The 15,140-nt window shown below is 37.5% G+C and overlaps 1 protein-coding gene across 2 annotated transcripts in view; it reads left to right on the top strand.

The window, feature by feature from the left end:
- Positions 1–15,140, top strand: part of LOC106092481 (uncharacterized) — a 221,633-nt gene that overhangs the window by 177,237 nt on the left and 29,256 nt on the right. For both annotated transcript variants that reach the window (XM_059369256.1, XM_059369255.1), the window contains exon 3: positions 9,742–9,901. In XM_059369256.1, the coding sequence (XP_059225239.1) occupies positions 9,742–9,901 (160 nt within the window). The remainder of the gene's footprint in view (positions 1–9,741; positions 9,902–15,140) is intronic.

Raw genomic sequence — 15,140 nt, 5'->3', positions numbered from 1 at the left:
ATGACATGTTTTGTTATGATATCCAACAACTGTGCCAAGTATGGATAAAATCGGTTCATAACCTCATATAGCTGTCATATAAACCGCTCTGGGATCTTGACTTCTTGAGTCTCTAGACGTCGCAATTATCATCCGATTTGCCTGAAATTTTGTACGACGGATCCTCTCATGACCATCAACATACTTGTTTATTATGGTCTGAATCGGTCTATAGCTTGATACAGCTCCCATATTAATCGATCTCTCTATTTTACTTCTTGAGCCCCCAAAGGGCGCAATTCTTATTCGAATTGGCTGACATTTTACACAGGTCTTCAACATATAATTTAATTGTGGTCCGAACCGAACCATATCTTGATATCGCTCTAATAGCAGAGCAAATCTTTTCTTATATCCTTTTTTGCCTAAGAAGAGTTGCCGGAAAAGAACTCGACAAATGCGATCCATGGTGGAGGGTATATAGGATTCGGCCCGGCCGAACTTAGCAAGCTTTTACTTGTTAGAGGTTACTTTATAGTTTGTAGAGCGCACAACAAGCCTATTACCGACTTAGGTGTATGTCCATAGTGACATGGGGCGGATATATTTCTGCATCCTCTTTTCAACCTAACGTAACCTTACCTAGCTCCCAAATAAACCGATGTCCCGATTTGATTTCTTGTGCCCTTACAAGCCGCAATTTTTCCGTTTTGGTTGAAATTGAGCCGGACTAACTTAGCACGCTTTAACTTGTATTTTTTGTAGCATAACATAAACTAGATTATAAACTCAACACCAACGTTGGTTGTCCCAATAATAAAGTTACGGATGGCAAACATATTTTTTGAGGATCATACTTGTAGCAGTTGTTAGAAGTTAGAAGAAAACACTTCAGGCAAAATTTTAACCAAATCAGATGAATATTTTGCCCTCTTGATGCTCAAGAAGTCAAAATCCGAGTTCGGTTTATATGGGAACTATTTCAGGTTATGAGCCGATTTTGACCGTACTTGGCACGGTTGTTGATGTTCGAACCAAAACAATTCATACATATCGGATTATAATTGCGTACTCTAGAGGCTCAAGAAGTCAACATCCAGGATCGTTTAATATGTCAGCTATATCAAAATCCTAACCAACTCACACTAAAATGAAGTATTTGTGTAAAATTTCAATCACCTGGCGGTATTTCTTCGAAAGTTAGCATGCTTCCGACAGGGTCAGGGGTAAATCAACTGGTGGAGGGTAAAAAATTAAATATGTTGATTGGATTTATTGCATAACTCTGCATACAGAGATGGTAGAAAATCCTTGGTAAAACAGAAACAAAAGGCCTCCAAAAGATGCATTAATAGAAAAAATCCTGGAAAATTGTTGTATTTCGAGATAGGTTGTTTTGTCAAATATCCATAGGTCAAACAGAAAAAACTGTATTATTTTATGATTTAAATTACTTTTATATTAAAAATTTTTTTATTTGAATCTTAAGAAGTTTTAAGAGTTATACAAAAATGTAAACTTGTGTTGAAAATAAAGAGCATATTTCTACTTCGAGTACTTCATCCTTTTTCATAACATTAAACCTTTTTGAGATCATATCAAACGAAACTCAAAACCAATAGTGCTCATTTCCAATAAATCTTTTACCGACTATTTTTTCCATATTTATATTATTTTAAAAGTTTATTCATGTTGCCAGAACTGCAAACATATTCAAGCAAGAGTACACCCAAATAAGCGAACTCCGCAGAAACTCACAAATAATTGCATGCATATCATCGTTTAAAACCGACCTTGCGACATCTGTCTCGATTCAATGCAAATACATAATCTAGCATGGAGCGTTATTGTCCCCAGAAATATCAGGCGCCGGAGAGACCACAACATGACAAATAAAATGTTGCCATTCAAGATGGACAAATACTGCATCATTAATGCAATATGTTTGCATAAAGTGCATTATGAGCAAGAAGGAGATATGTCGATATTGTGAAATTATCGTAGGAGAATCATGGAGTGTTTTTTTTTTTTTGAACGAAATACTAGACTTAAATCATACACTTGCAGAGACATACACCGTAAGAGTCGAATTACTTTGAATTTGTGATATAAATTTTGTACCATATCAGCCCTTAATGCATATCCTTGTGCAATGCATCGCCAAGATAAGTCACTTTTAAATAAAGCGACAACTATGGCAACTTCCTATACCCTCAGAACAGCTCCAACTATTGTACATTTGAAGTTGTACCATGCCACCAACAGCTATTCTGCATTAACGTGCTGCGGATAAATTAGCCAACATTACATTGTATTGGTTACCGATTTGGCCACCATTTAGACATGATTTACATGTTCGCTTTAACATCTTAATTGTTTCGACCTCTAATATTTGTCGGCTGCCACCACAAATGGACAATAAGCATTTGCTGCTATAATCGGCTTTGGAGAATGGGACTTGTTTAAATTGCCTAACGAATATATGCATGCACAATATACGAACTTAAACAATTCGCACGGAAATAGAGTTGCTGATTTTGTGCAGCGTTTTTTTTTTTTTTTTGGTGGCAAGTTCATCGTTGAGGGCCTTTTGTTTCCATTTTAACAAATTTCTTTTGTTTACTTTCCACTGATTGCATTGATCAGAATTGTATGAATATGGAAATTTTATTGCCTTTGAATAGTTCATCGCGAGGGTGCCTTTTACAAAACGACTGACCACTAGGCCAGATTGTGGACAAGGGAGATGCAGGCTTGTTGCGAACACGGGCAAGAAGAACGCGGCAATCGCGGAATACAAAAGAAAACCAACCATTCATATCAACGTCATATGTAGTATATGCGTATATTGTTGCGAATACAGTACGTACCTGATTACTGTTACTGGGATCACGTGGAACTTCTCGATTATTCCAACATCTTTATCCTAGGAACATTAAGCACATTCATAAATAGTTTTTTTTGTTATTTTACCTTTTTGTTTGGGAACACACCGAGCAGTATGGGACATTTTAGGGAAGTACTAGACTTAACTTGCGGTAACCGAGTTTCTACTGTATTCGCTTTGCTGGTGCCTCTTAGTTACTGTAACATTTAAGTTCCATTTGTTCCTTTCTTGGTACCTCTAAAATCAAGCAATAAACAATTTATTTCCTTTATGTCCATTCAATGCTAGCTAGGGTATAGCAAACAATCAAATTAAAATTACGCCGGTATGCGGATACACTGGTACAGCTCAACTCTTTTGTCTGCAGTTATAAAATTTTCCACAAAGATTCCGAGAACTTCTCTCATTTCAATGTTAATTTTAACTCAATAAGAGACCTCTGTATTGGAGACCTTATGGTGACATTATAAAAGTCCCCTACAACATTTGGTTAGAAAAGGCCGGTGAAAATATTTTGATGTGTTCGGCAGGATTTAAGTAGAGCTGGCAAACTATAGTTAATCAGAACATTGGATATTTTCGATATTTTTATACCCTCCACCATAAGATAGGGGGTATACTTATTTCGTCATTCTGTTTGTAACTACTCGAAATATTCGTCTGAGACCCCATAAAGTATATATATTCTTGATTCTAAATCGGTCCATAACCTGATATAGCTGCCATATAAACCGATCTTGGGTCTTGACTTCTTGAGCCTCAAGAGTGCGCAATTCTTATCCAATTTGAATGAAATTTTGCGCGACGTGTTTTGGTATGATATCCAACAATTGTGCCAAGTATGGTTCAAATCGGTTAATAATCTGGTATAGCTGTCATATAAACCGATCTGGGGTCTTGACTTCTTAAGCCTCTAGAGGGCGCAATTATCGCCCGATTTAACTGAAATTTTGGACGTAGTGTTTTGGTATTACTTTCACCAACTGTGCTAAGTATGATTCAAATCGGTTCATAATCTGGTATAGCTGTCATATAAACCGATCTTGGATCTTGACTTCTTGAGCCAATTGAGGGCGCAATTCTCAACCGATTTGGCTGAAATTTTGCATGAGGTGTTTTGTTATGACTTCCAATAACTGTGCTAAGTATGGCGTAAATCGATATAGAACCTGTTATAGCTGTCATATAAACCGATCTGGGATCTTGACTTCTTGAACCTCTAGAGGGCGCAATTCTCATCCGATTTGGCAGAAATTTTGTACAAGGGCTTCTCTCATGACCTTCAACATACGTGTCTAGTATGGTCTGAATCGATCAATAGCTTGATACAGCTCTTATATAAACCTATCTCCCGATTTTGCTTCTTGAGCCCCTACAAGGCGCAATTCTTTCCGAATGAACTGAAATATCACACAATGACTTCTACAATGTCAATCAGCATTCATTTATGGTCCAAATCGGACTATAACTTGATATAGTTCCAATAGGATAACAGTTCTTATTCAATATTCTATGTTTGTCTAAAAAGAGATACCGCGCATAGAACTCGACAAATGCGATCAATGGTGGAGGGTATATAAGATTCGGCCCGGCCGAACTTAGCACGCTCTTACTTGTTAATACTAATATTCAATATTTCTATATTTCAAATGAAAATGAGAAGTAATAAGTAAAAGCGTGCTAAGTTCGGCCGGGCCGAACCTTATATACCCTCCACCTTGGATGGCATTTGTCAAGCTCTTTCCACGGTATCTCTTTTTAGGCAAAGGATAAAAGAGTATTGAATATTGGAGACCATAGTAAAAGTCATTGTGTAAAAATTCAGCTAAATCTAGTAAGAATTGCGCACTTAAGGGAGATCGGCTTATAGGGGAGCTGTATAAGGCTATAAACCGATTCATGCTATAGTCGAGTAAGGCAAGGTCATGTTAAAGGTCATGAAAGAAGCCGTTGTATAAATTTCAGCCAAATCGGATAATACTTGCGCCTTTTAAAGGCTCAAGAAGTCAAGATCCCATATCGATTTATATGGCAGCTATATCAGGATATGGACCGAGTTGAACTATTTTTAGCACAGTTGTCGAATACCTCATGCAAAATTTCAGCTAAATCGGATAATAGTTGCGCCTTCTAGTGGCTCAAGAAGTCAAGACCCAAGTTCGGTTTATATGGCAGCTATATCAGGTTATGGACCGATTTGAACCATTCTTAATACAGTAGTTGGAAGTCATAACAAAACACGTCGTGCAATATTTCAGCCAAATCGTATAGGAATTACTCCCTGTAGAGGCTCAAGAAGTCAAGACCCCAGATCGGTTTATATGACAGCTATATCAGGTTATGAACCGATTTGAACTATTCTTAACGTAGTTGTTGGAAGTCATATCAAAACACTTCGTGCAAAATTTCAGCCAAATCGGATAAGAAATGAGCCCTTTAGCGGCTCAAGAATTCAAGATCCCAGATCGGTTTATATGGCAGCTATATCAAAACATGGACCGATATTTTACATTTACAATCCCAACCGACCTACACTAACAAGAAGGATTTGTGCAAAATTTCAAGCGGCTAGCTTTACTCCTTCGTAAGTTAGCGTGCTTTCAACAGACAGGCAGACGTACAGACATGGCTAGATCGATATAAAATGTCACGACGATCAAGAATGTATATACTTTATGGGGTCTCAGACGAATGTTTCGGGTAGTTACAAACAGAATGACGAAATTAGTATACCCACATCCTATGGTGGAGGGTATAAAAAGGATGCATATTCGGCATACTTCTTATTGCCATTTTGCGTTGGCATTTCGCAATTTGTAGATTCTTTTAAACCTTATCTGCAATTAGTGATTACAGCTCATTACACACTGTTCATTGCGTTGATTAGAAGCGCTTATAAATGATGAGTGCAAAAAAATTGGGTCCAAATGTACATATACGCGCTTTCGCCATTTAAATCGAGTTTAATCCCCGATTTAAGATAATGCCTTTTTGATTAGACATTGATGTCCTTTTAATTGGAAAACTTTGTATGTACTGGTCAAATAGAATTGGAACGTGTGTTTATATTGAAACAAGAATTTGGGTAAATGTCATAAATATGAAATTTCCAAATAGTCATACACGTCCACATTCGCACAACTTTTTGCGCAATACAAGCGAGCGAACAACGAGCATAAATATTTATTTTGTTTGTTAAATAAAATTATGGTTGACAAAAAAAAATGGGGATTGAGGATAGAGTATGTGTGTGTGTCTGCGAGTGTGTATGTGCTGATGTGACCAGAACTTCGGCAATGGTACAGATGATATGGCTTTAGAAATTGTCCTTTATCTCTTACAATGCAACATGCTGGAGAGCCAATGCCATTGTGGGATTCTTTTTCAGCATGTTGAAGTCGAGCTGACACATCTGGCAGGAATGTCATTGCATTCGGAAAACTCCAAATAAACTGTTTGGATTTCTTTTTTCTTGTTGACCATTTATCAATGCTGTTGGCAAAGGAAGTGCAATAAAAAGTGCAATATTTCTATTTAACCGCTTTTTATCCACCAACAAATCAGCGAAGACAACCGAGGCAGCAAAGCAAGCTATCCAAAGCCCCATGATGGCCATAACCATCACCACCACCCACATGTTTACCCTTCATGGTGACTATTCAAGCTCTGGTTGGGTGTAGCTGAGTGGTGGCCTTGTTTTATGGATGCTTTCGCCTCTGACTGGCAAGATGATATTACTTCTTGCCTGTTTAGCAGCCAATGCTGTTGCCATTGCTGACACTGTTGCCAGTGGGTCCATGTTCATGGCTCCAACTCTCCATTTGTTGGTGGTACCTTGTGATACTAATTTAAGTTACAAAAATTTTTATTACCCTTGGTGCACATTTTCAACTTTGTTGAGCTGATTGAGCGTTGAAATTTCTTATTTTTTCAGTGTTCGTTTTTGGTTGTTTTATTTTATATCTGAATTATTTCGATACCCTTATCTGTGTGGTTTTCTTTTTTTTGCATGGGTTTTACAGTGGACATTGGAGCGAAAATGCTACAAAAGCAGCAAGAGGGAGCTTTAGTAAGATAATACAAAAAAGGTCGCTAAAAATGATTCAGTTCAAAATTTGATCGAAAATAAAATCGTTTGAAAATAAATTTTTTTCCCAATAATTTTTATACCCACCACCGAAGGATAGATAATATCCATTTCCGACCATATAAAGTATATATATTCTTGATCAGCGTAAAAATCTAAGACGATCTAGCCATGTCCGTCTCTCTGTTGAAATCACACTACAGTCTTTAAAAATAGAGATATTGAGATGAAATTTTGCACGAGTTCTTTTTTTGTCCATAAGCAGGTTAAGTTCGATGATGGGCTATATCGGACTATATCTTTATATAGCCCCCGTATAGACCGATGAGCCGATTTAGAGTGTTAGGCCCATAAAAGCCACATTTATTATCCGATTTTGCTGAAATTTGGACAGTGAGTTATGTTAGGCCAGTCGAGATCCTTCTTAAATTTGGCCCAGATTGTTTAAGATTTGGATATAGCTGCCATATACACCAATCCGCCTATTTAGGGTTTTAGGCCAATAAAAGCCCCATTTATTATCCGATTTTGCTGAAATGTGGGACAGATTTGGTCCAGATTTGGATATAGCTGCCATACAGACCTATCTCTCTATTTAAGGTCTTGCGCCCATAAAAGGCTCATTTATTATCCGATTTTGCTAAAATTTGGGACAGTGCTTTGTGTTAGGCCCTTCGACATCCTTCTTCAATTTGGCTCAGATCGGTCCAGATTTGGATATAGCTGCCATATAGACTTATCTTACGGTTTAAGGTCTTGCGCCCATAATTTGATCATTTATTGTAATATTTTGCCAAAATTTGGGACAGTAAGTTGTGTTAGGTCCTTCGACATCACTCATTAATTTGGCCCAGATCGGTTCAGATTTGGATATAGCTGCATACAGACCGATTTCTCGATTTAAGGTTTTGGGCCCATAAAAGGCGCATTTATTGTAAGATGTTGCCGAAATTTAGGACAGTGAATGAACTTAAGTTCCTCGACATACTTCTGCAATATGGCACAAATCGGTCCAGATTTGGATATAGCTGCCATATAGACCGATCTCTCGATTTAAGGTTTTTGGCCCATAGAAGGCGCATTTATTGTCCGATGTTGCCGAAATATGGGACAGTCAGTTGCGTTAGGCTCTTCGAAATTTTTCTGCAACTTGGCCCAAGTCGGTCCAGATTTGGATATAGCTGCCATATAGACTGATATCTCGATTTAAAGTCTTGGTCCCATAAAAGGCGCATTTATAATCCGATTTCACTGAAATTTGACACAGTGACTTATGTTAGTCTTTTCGACATCCGTGTAGTATATGGTTCAGATCGGTTTTTTTTTTTTGGATATAGCTACTAAAAACACCAATATTTTTATATGCACAATTGAACAATGACTTGTACTTATTGGTATTTGATCCAAAAAGGAACATATTTCGATATATAGGCATAAGGTATGCATTTTTCACTATATTTTGACGAAAGGTGATTTGCATATATACCCGAGGTGGTGGGTGGCGGCCCTGCCGAACTTAACACCTTATTACTTGTTCTATTTGAAAATAGAAACAAGAACGAAAACACACTTGGTCTTAGCTGGAAGTACAAAACCAAAAACAAAATGAGATCAATTAAAACTTGAATTGAAAATGTCAATAATTTTTTAATTGGAAATAAAATTTTTTAGTTCAATAACATTTTCAAAAAGTGTGATTCATAACATCATTTTCGTTATTGAAGCCGTTTCAATTAATAGCTAATTGGATTTTTTAGTTAATACATATTTTGCGCTTAGAAGCTTGACATGACTCGAAAATTAATCCTTTAAACGGTAATCTTAATGCACATTGTTTATGGTTCCGCTGAGATGTACTCAGCCTACATTCAGACTCACATAGATAGTTTCGTCCACAGAAACGGGAGAAGGAAGATGGTTTTTAGATACCTAATAGCTACATAGCTACATAGCTAGATACCTAAAAGCCCCAAAGAGACGAAAATGGAACCAATAGTTTTGTTGTTTTATTCCATATACCTATTTGAGGCTTACTTTCTTTTTGGATTTTGGGTGTAATTTCCTGGGGCGGAACTTCATACCATAGCACTTTGTGATCACCTGTCATACGTTGCTCTTCGGAACTGATCCTGAAGGCTTAACTTATATGTCATAAGAGGCACACCCAAAGATTCCAATTATTCTCTGTTGTGCTATACCCAGATCAGTAGAATGTTTATCTTTTAAGCCATCTCGTTGAGAGATTTGCGACAGCCAAGGCGGTTTTGAAACTCGAAAATGTGTTCCCCAGACATTTATTGGCTGCCTGGCTGTCTGAAGAGATTATTCTAGCACTTCTTTTATTACAAGGATCTCCGCTTGATAAGCACTAAGTGGTCGGGTAACCTTCTCGATATGACATGTTTAGAGGTCTGCAAATATGTAGAACAATTACGGGATATAGCATACGAATATCTTCATTCCGTTTTTAACACTCTTTAATATCAATCTGGTAACCCATAGAGTAAATTCTCCATTGCCGATTGCAATGAAATCATTCAGAGAAATATAACCTGTGTTTGTCAATTGTTCTGCTGTACTAAATGAATACAAAGTTAATTTGTTCTGTTTATTGTTCCACTGTATTATTCATAGTTTGAACTCACGCTCCAAGTGGGAGATGGGAAGTGTTTCAAAGTATTCGGTTTTTCAATAAATACTCTACTACAACTACTTGCATTTTGTATATATATTTTTTTTTAATCTGTAAAAAACTTTTTAAAATAATTTTTCTCTACTCTTGTTTCAGTCACATTCACTGTTGTCCTCGCTTTGGTGACAAGTGTCAGTGGCGAAGATTGCGGCCAGGAGGAATTCACCAAATGTACGGAACCTCTGGAGATGTTGCATTTAACTTCAGAATTTTCAATTGGTGCTGCCAAGAAGGATGAACTGGAAAAACTTTGTGTGTAAGTTGAGAAATGCGCGGAAAAACCCATTTTTAGTTTATAAAATTCAATCGAATATTTAATACCAGTGTAGCTGGGCATGTTGTCCTCAATGTGGTGTGTTCTTCAGTGGCTAATTTAATCCTTGTAAAATATGAAGTCACAAAAAATGAGTAAAATTGTCTTTTTCAAAATGGCAACTAAAAATAGTTCTCTAAATTACTGGACAGAATTAATTACGGATATCAATCTTTTTTATTTCCTCGTATTCATGAGCACACGTTCCCTGCAAGACAACAAGATTGCACAGAATCCAGAGTCACCATGCCCAGTAAAATTTTTCCAATTTTTTCGAAGGAGTAAAGCTAGCTGCTTGAAATTGTGCACAAATACTTTATTTTAATGTAGGTCGGTTGGGATTGTAAATGGGCCAAATCGGTCCATGTTTTGATATAGCTGCCATACAAACCGGTCTTGGGTCTTTACTTCTTGAGCCTCTAGAAGGCGCAATTCTCGTCCGATTTGGTAGAAATTTTGTACAACGGCCCATGACCTTCAATATCATGTTCAATATTGTCTGAATTGATCTATAGCTTGATACAGATCCCATATAAACCGATATTCGGATTTTGAACCAATTAAGGATTTTGGAAATAGTATAGAATTCCTAACATAGATTTTCTTTTCAATGTTACTTTTTAGTATTTAGAGCGCACAAAAACCCAATTACTGGCTTAGGTGTACGTTCATAGAAGCATGGGGTGGATAAATATTCGTACCCTTTTGTCAACCTAACCTAACCTATAAATTCATTAGAGGTTGTTGGACAAATTGTGTCTGAGCCAAAAATCCTTGGGGCGATAAAAAGTTTCGACTCCTTTAAGTTGCCAGACCCAGATGATTTATCACTGCTTGCATTACAAGCTGTGTCCGATAGACTGGCTCCTTGGCATAGGCTGATATTCTCTTCTTGGAGAAGTACGTCGTATATACCTGTGGGATAGGGGGACTCAAAGGTCATTTTCATTCCAAAAGAAGGAAAACTTTACCACACGAAGGCAAAAAATGTTCGTCCTATTTGTCTGTCATCATTTATGCTGAAGATTCTTGGGGCGATAAAAAGTTTCGACTCCTTTAAGTCGCCAGACACAGATGATTTATCACTGCTTGCATTACAAGCTGTGTCCGATAGACTGGCTCTTGGCATAGGTTGATATTCTCTTTTTGGAGAAGTACGTCGTATATACCTGTGGGATAGGGGGACTCAAAGGTCATTTTCATTCCAAAAGAAGGAAAACTTTACCACACGAAGGCAAAAAATGTTCGTCCTATTTGTCTGTCATCAATTATGCTGAAGATTCTGGAGAGGTTGATGGAAAAGTCTCTTTGAGCAAAGATTTCTGAAGATCGCCTGTCTCAGCAATAGCATGCATATAGTAAGGGCAAGTCCACTGAAACAGTCCTTCACAACCTAGTCGCCTACATCGAAGAATCTCTCTCTGTCAAGGAATACACAATGGTAGCATTTCTTGACATTGTGGCTGCTTTCAATAATGAAAAACTGACTTCAATCAAGAAGCAGATGGAGTTTCTAAGTATCTACAGTATCGTAAGAAAGTCTATTAAGTCTATTAGCACTATCGTAAGAATATCTATGAACCGATTTTTACTATACATGTACAGTTATTGGAAATCAAAACAAAACACGCCACGCAAAACAGTCAAAATCGAATAATAAATGCTCAAAGCTCAGTTGCTAGAGCCTCAAGAAGTCAAAATTCAGGATCGGTTTATATGGCAAAATTGCAAATTTTTGCCCGTGAACATTCCACTAAGGAACAGGGGCAAACTTCTTATATATCAAGTTTTAAGCTCAATGATAGTCGAGTCCAAACGGCGTGCAGCAGTGCGACACCTCTATGGAGAGAAGTCTTATATGGCATAGTACCTCACAAATGTTGTCAGCATTAGGAGGGGAAAACCACCAATTATATGGCAGCCATATCAAAACATGCACCGGTATTGTCCATTTAAAATCCCAACCGACATACACTAATAGGAAGTATTTGTGCAAAATTTTAAGCGCATTGCTTTATTCCTTCGAAGTTAGCATACTTTCGACAGAGGGACAGACATAACTAACTCGACTTAGAATGTCAAGATGATCAACGATACATATATCTATATTTTCTTGGGTCTCAGATCAATATTTCGATGTGATACAATCGTAATGACGAAATTATTCTATGATGGAGGGATAAAAAAGGACTCCTTAATGTTGACGACGCCCATTAACGAAATAAGGACCATGATATAAGATTCTGCACCTGTAATTCTCAAATTCAAAACAGTTTATGTACTAGAAGGTGAACGATTTTCGCCCTATTAGTCTGTCATCCTTTATGCTGAAGACTCTTGAGAGTTTGATAGAAACATATCTTAGGGCAAAGATCCCTGGAGATCGCCTGTCCCGGCAGCTGCATGCATATAGTAAAGACAAATCCACTGAAACAGCCCTTCACGACCTAGTCGGCTACATAAAGGGTTCACTCGCTGTCAAGGAATACACAATGGTAGCATTTGCTGCTGCTTTCAATAATGTAAGACCGATGTATCTACACTATCGTAAGAAAGTCTATTAATAACTTAATTACTTAACAATACATTATGGCAGACTTGCTATCTGAAGATTTAAAAAGAAGAATCGGCAGAGGAACACCTTAACGAGGTGTACTGTCCCCACTCTTTTGGAATATAGCCGTTAACAATATATTATTACCTCTGAAAAAAAAGGTGTTAAAGTGGTCGCGTATGCTGATGATGTCGATATTGTGGTTAGGGGAAAGTTTCCCAGCACTTTTAGAGATACATTATTCAGCAAGCTCAAAGTGCAACAGCGAAGTGGGCTTCCGATAGTGGTCTAGCCGTCGAAGAAGAGGAGGAGAGGTACTGGCATTTAGAAGGAGTTCCACTTTAGGTTCTCATTTCTTGGAGATCTTGTCTGATTTAGTGGATGTGAACATTCGCAATTTGTTGGGTTTTTACCAGCGATCTGGATGGTTCAGCGGTAGGAATTATAAGGCATTTTTCTTCCCTTGTTCCTGTGGTATCACAATGGTCGAAAACGTCTTAGTGAGTCTGATTGCTCTTATGCCTGACCCAACCTAGCCATCACATTGTTATCATCTAAAATTATTGATTTTCTGTTTGATTTCAATTTGAATTTTTTTTAAGATCTTTCGTTAGATATCTTTGTCCGTGCTATGTCTATTCATAATAAAGTGTTTTTTTAGGTTTCGGCCATTTTACGCCAAGATATTGTGAAAACAAACTCTATTTACTTTCATAAAGACACCCCTTTTAATTTGTACCCCAAAAAAAGAGGAACAAAGCCAAATACGGATGCATATGTTTTTTCTTTCATACCAGACAGCCAACAAGTAAGCAAGCACCATTCCCTTTTCTAACGTTCTCAAAAGTTAAAACTTTCCGAAGCCTTTTATCCACAAACAAAGTCAAATTGAGTTGTCAACTTTTCAACATTTGCTTTTCTTCCTCAAGTTTAGCCTTCTCCTGACACAGGGATAAATGAGTTAAGAGCACAAAGAAGCTCGTCTAGACCGAATAAGGTATACGCTTCTTGCTTTATTGGACATCCTATTGAAATTGCAAAAAAGTGAATAAGCTGGACAAAATCTCAGTTCCCATGCAAAACAAGAAAGGGAAGACAAAAGTCGAGCTGTGGTGACTACATCATGTCCTACACAAATTAGCGTAACTAGTGAATAAGATGGAAAAAATAGCCAATCGGCCCTTAACTGTTGATTATCCAAGCAATTAAAGAAATGTATCGCATTAGAAATGATGATATCTGCAGCTGATGACACTATATTGACGCTACAGAGGACAGTTTTCGTTTCCAACGCCAATGTCATGCTCTGTCCCAATCTAGAAATAGGAAGCTTGGTTCTTTTTTTCTGTCAGGCACTTGATGAACACACATTGATAGAAAAATGAGGGTACTTTGCCAATACGCCTGGTATTATTGGGCAAAGATTTTTAATACCATTTGGTGTCAATTCTGTACCAAACAAAGGAGGCTATTAAGAATTGACGGCGTCACATTTATATTCTTGTCATCGCGCCAGAAGTGTTGTTGAACGTTTTCGAAGAAAGCGTTGTAAAAAATATTGGGAAAATTGGCAATAAATGCGCTTTCAGTGGCTCTAGGAGTCAAAATCGGACAATATATATTAGCAAGAACAGTGCTAAGTATGGCGAAAATCGGTACAAAACATGATATAGCTGCCATATAAATCGATCTGGGATCTTGACTTCTTGAGCCCCTAGAGTGCGCAATTCTCATCTGATTTGGCAGAAATTTCGTATAACGGCTCCTCTTATGACCTATAACATACGTATCTAATATGGTCTGAATCGATCAATATCTTGATACAGCTCCCATATAAACCTATCTCCCGATTTTGCTTCTTGAGCCTCTATCAACAATGACTTCTACGATTTTCAGCATTCATTTATGGTCCGAATCGGACTATAACTTGATATAGCTCCAATAGCATAACAGTTCTTATTCAATATTCTATGTTTGCCTAAAAAGAAATACCGCGCATAGAACTCGACAAATGCTATCCATGGTGGAGGGTACGAACTTAGCACGCTCTTATTTGTTTTTGGTTCATTAAGGGATAGAATAATCAGTAACGGTTTGGTACTAAAGCCAATAACGGTCTGGTGATAAAAACAATAGCAGATTGGTATTAAAACTAATACCAGTTCGGTAATAAGGCCAGTACCAAATGGTAATAATCATTTTATGTTTCATCCCTATCCGGTGTTGTTTTTGTACCATACTATGTTGCTTTACTATAAATTGATACTGAAATGAACACTTTTTGTATCAACTTTTCTTTGGTTACAGAGACGATAATCCAGTCAAATGCAAGGCCTTCATCGAAGCAGAAAACTGGCACTAGAAAGTGTATTGAAACCTGTCTTACTGTTGAGAGAAGAGGAAGAGTTTACGAGGAATCACAATGGGTCACATACTGGCCTACGCTAAATCTTGGCGTCACCCTTTTCCAAACTAACCTAACCTAGGCAAAAATTCAAAATTTTACATACTGGACATTAGGTCAGCTCCAGAAGCTCACTAAGGGCCTCACATTTTGCACATTTAGATATCTCCCTCTCTTTAAAAGTCAATTATTACCACCATGATGTTCTCACCAAAGACTGGCAT

This window comes from Stomoxys calcitrans, chromosome 5 (assembly GCF_963082655.1).
Source record: "Stomoxys calcitrans chromosome 5, idStoCalc2.1, whole genome shotgun sequence".
NCBI lineage: Eukaryota > Metazoa > Arthropoda > Insecta > Diptera > Muscidae > Stomoxys > Stomoxys calcitrans.
The sequence above is the reverse complement of the archived record's forward strand: the minus strand, read 5'-3'. Positions and strand labels throughout refer to the sequence as shown.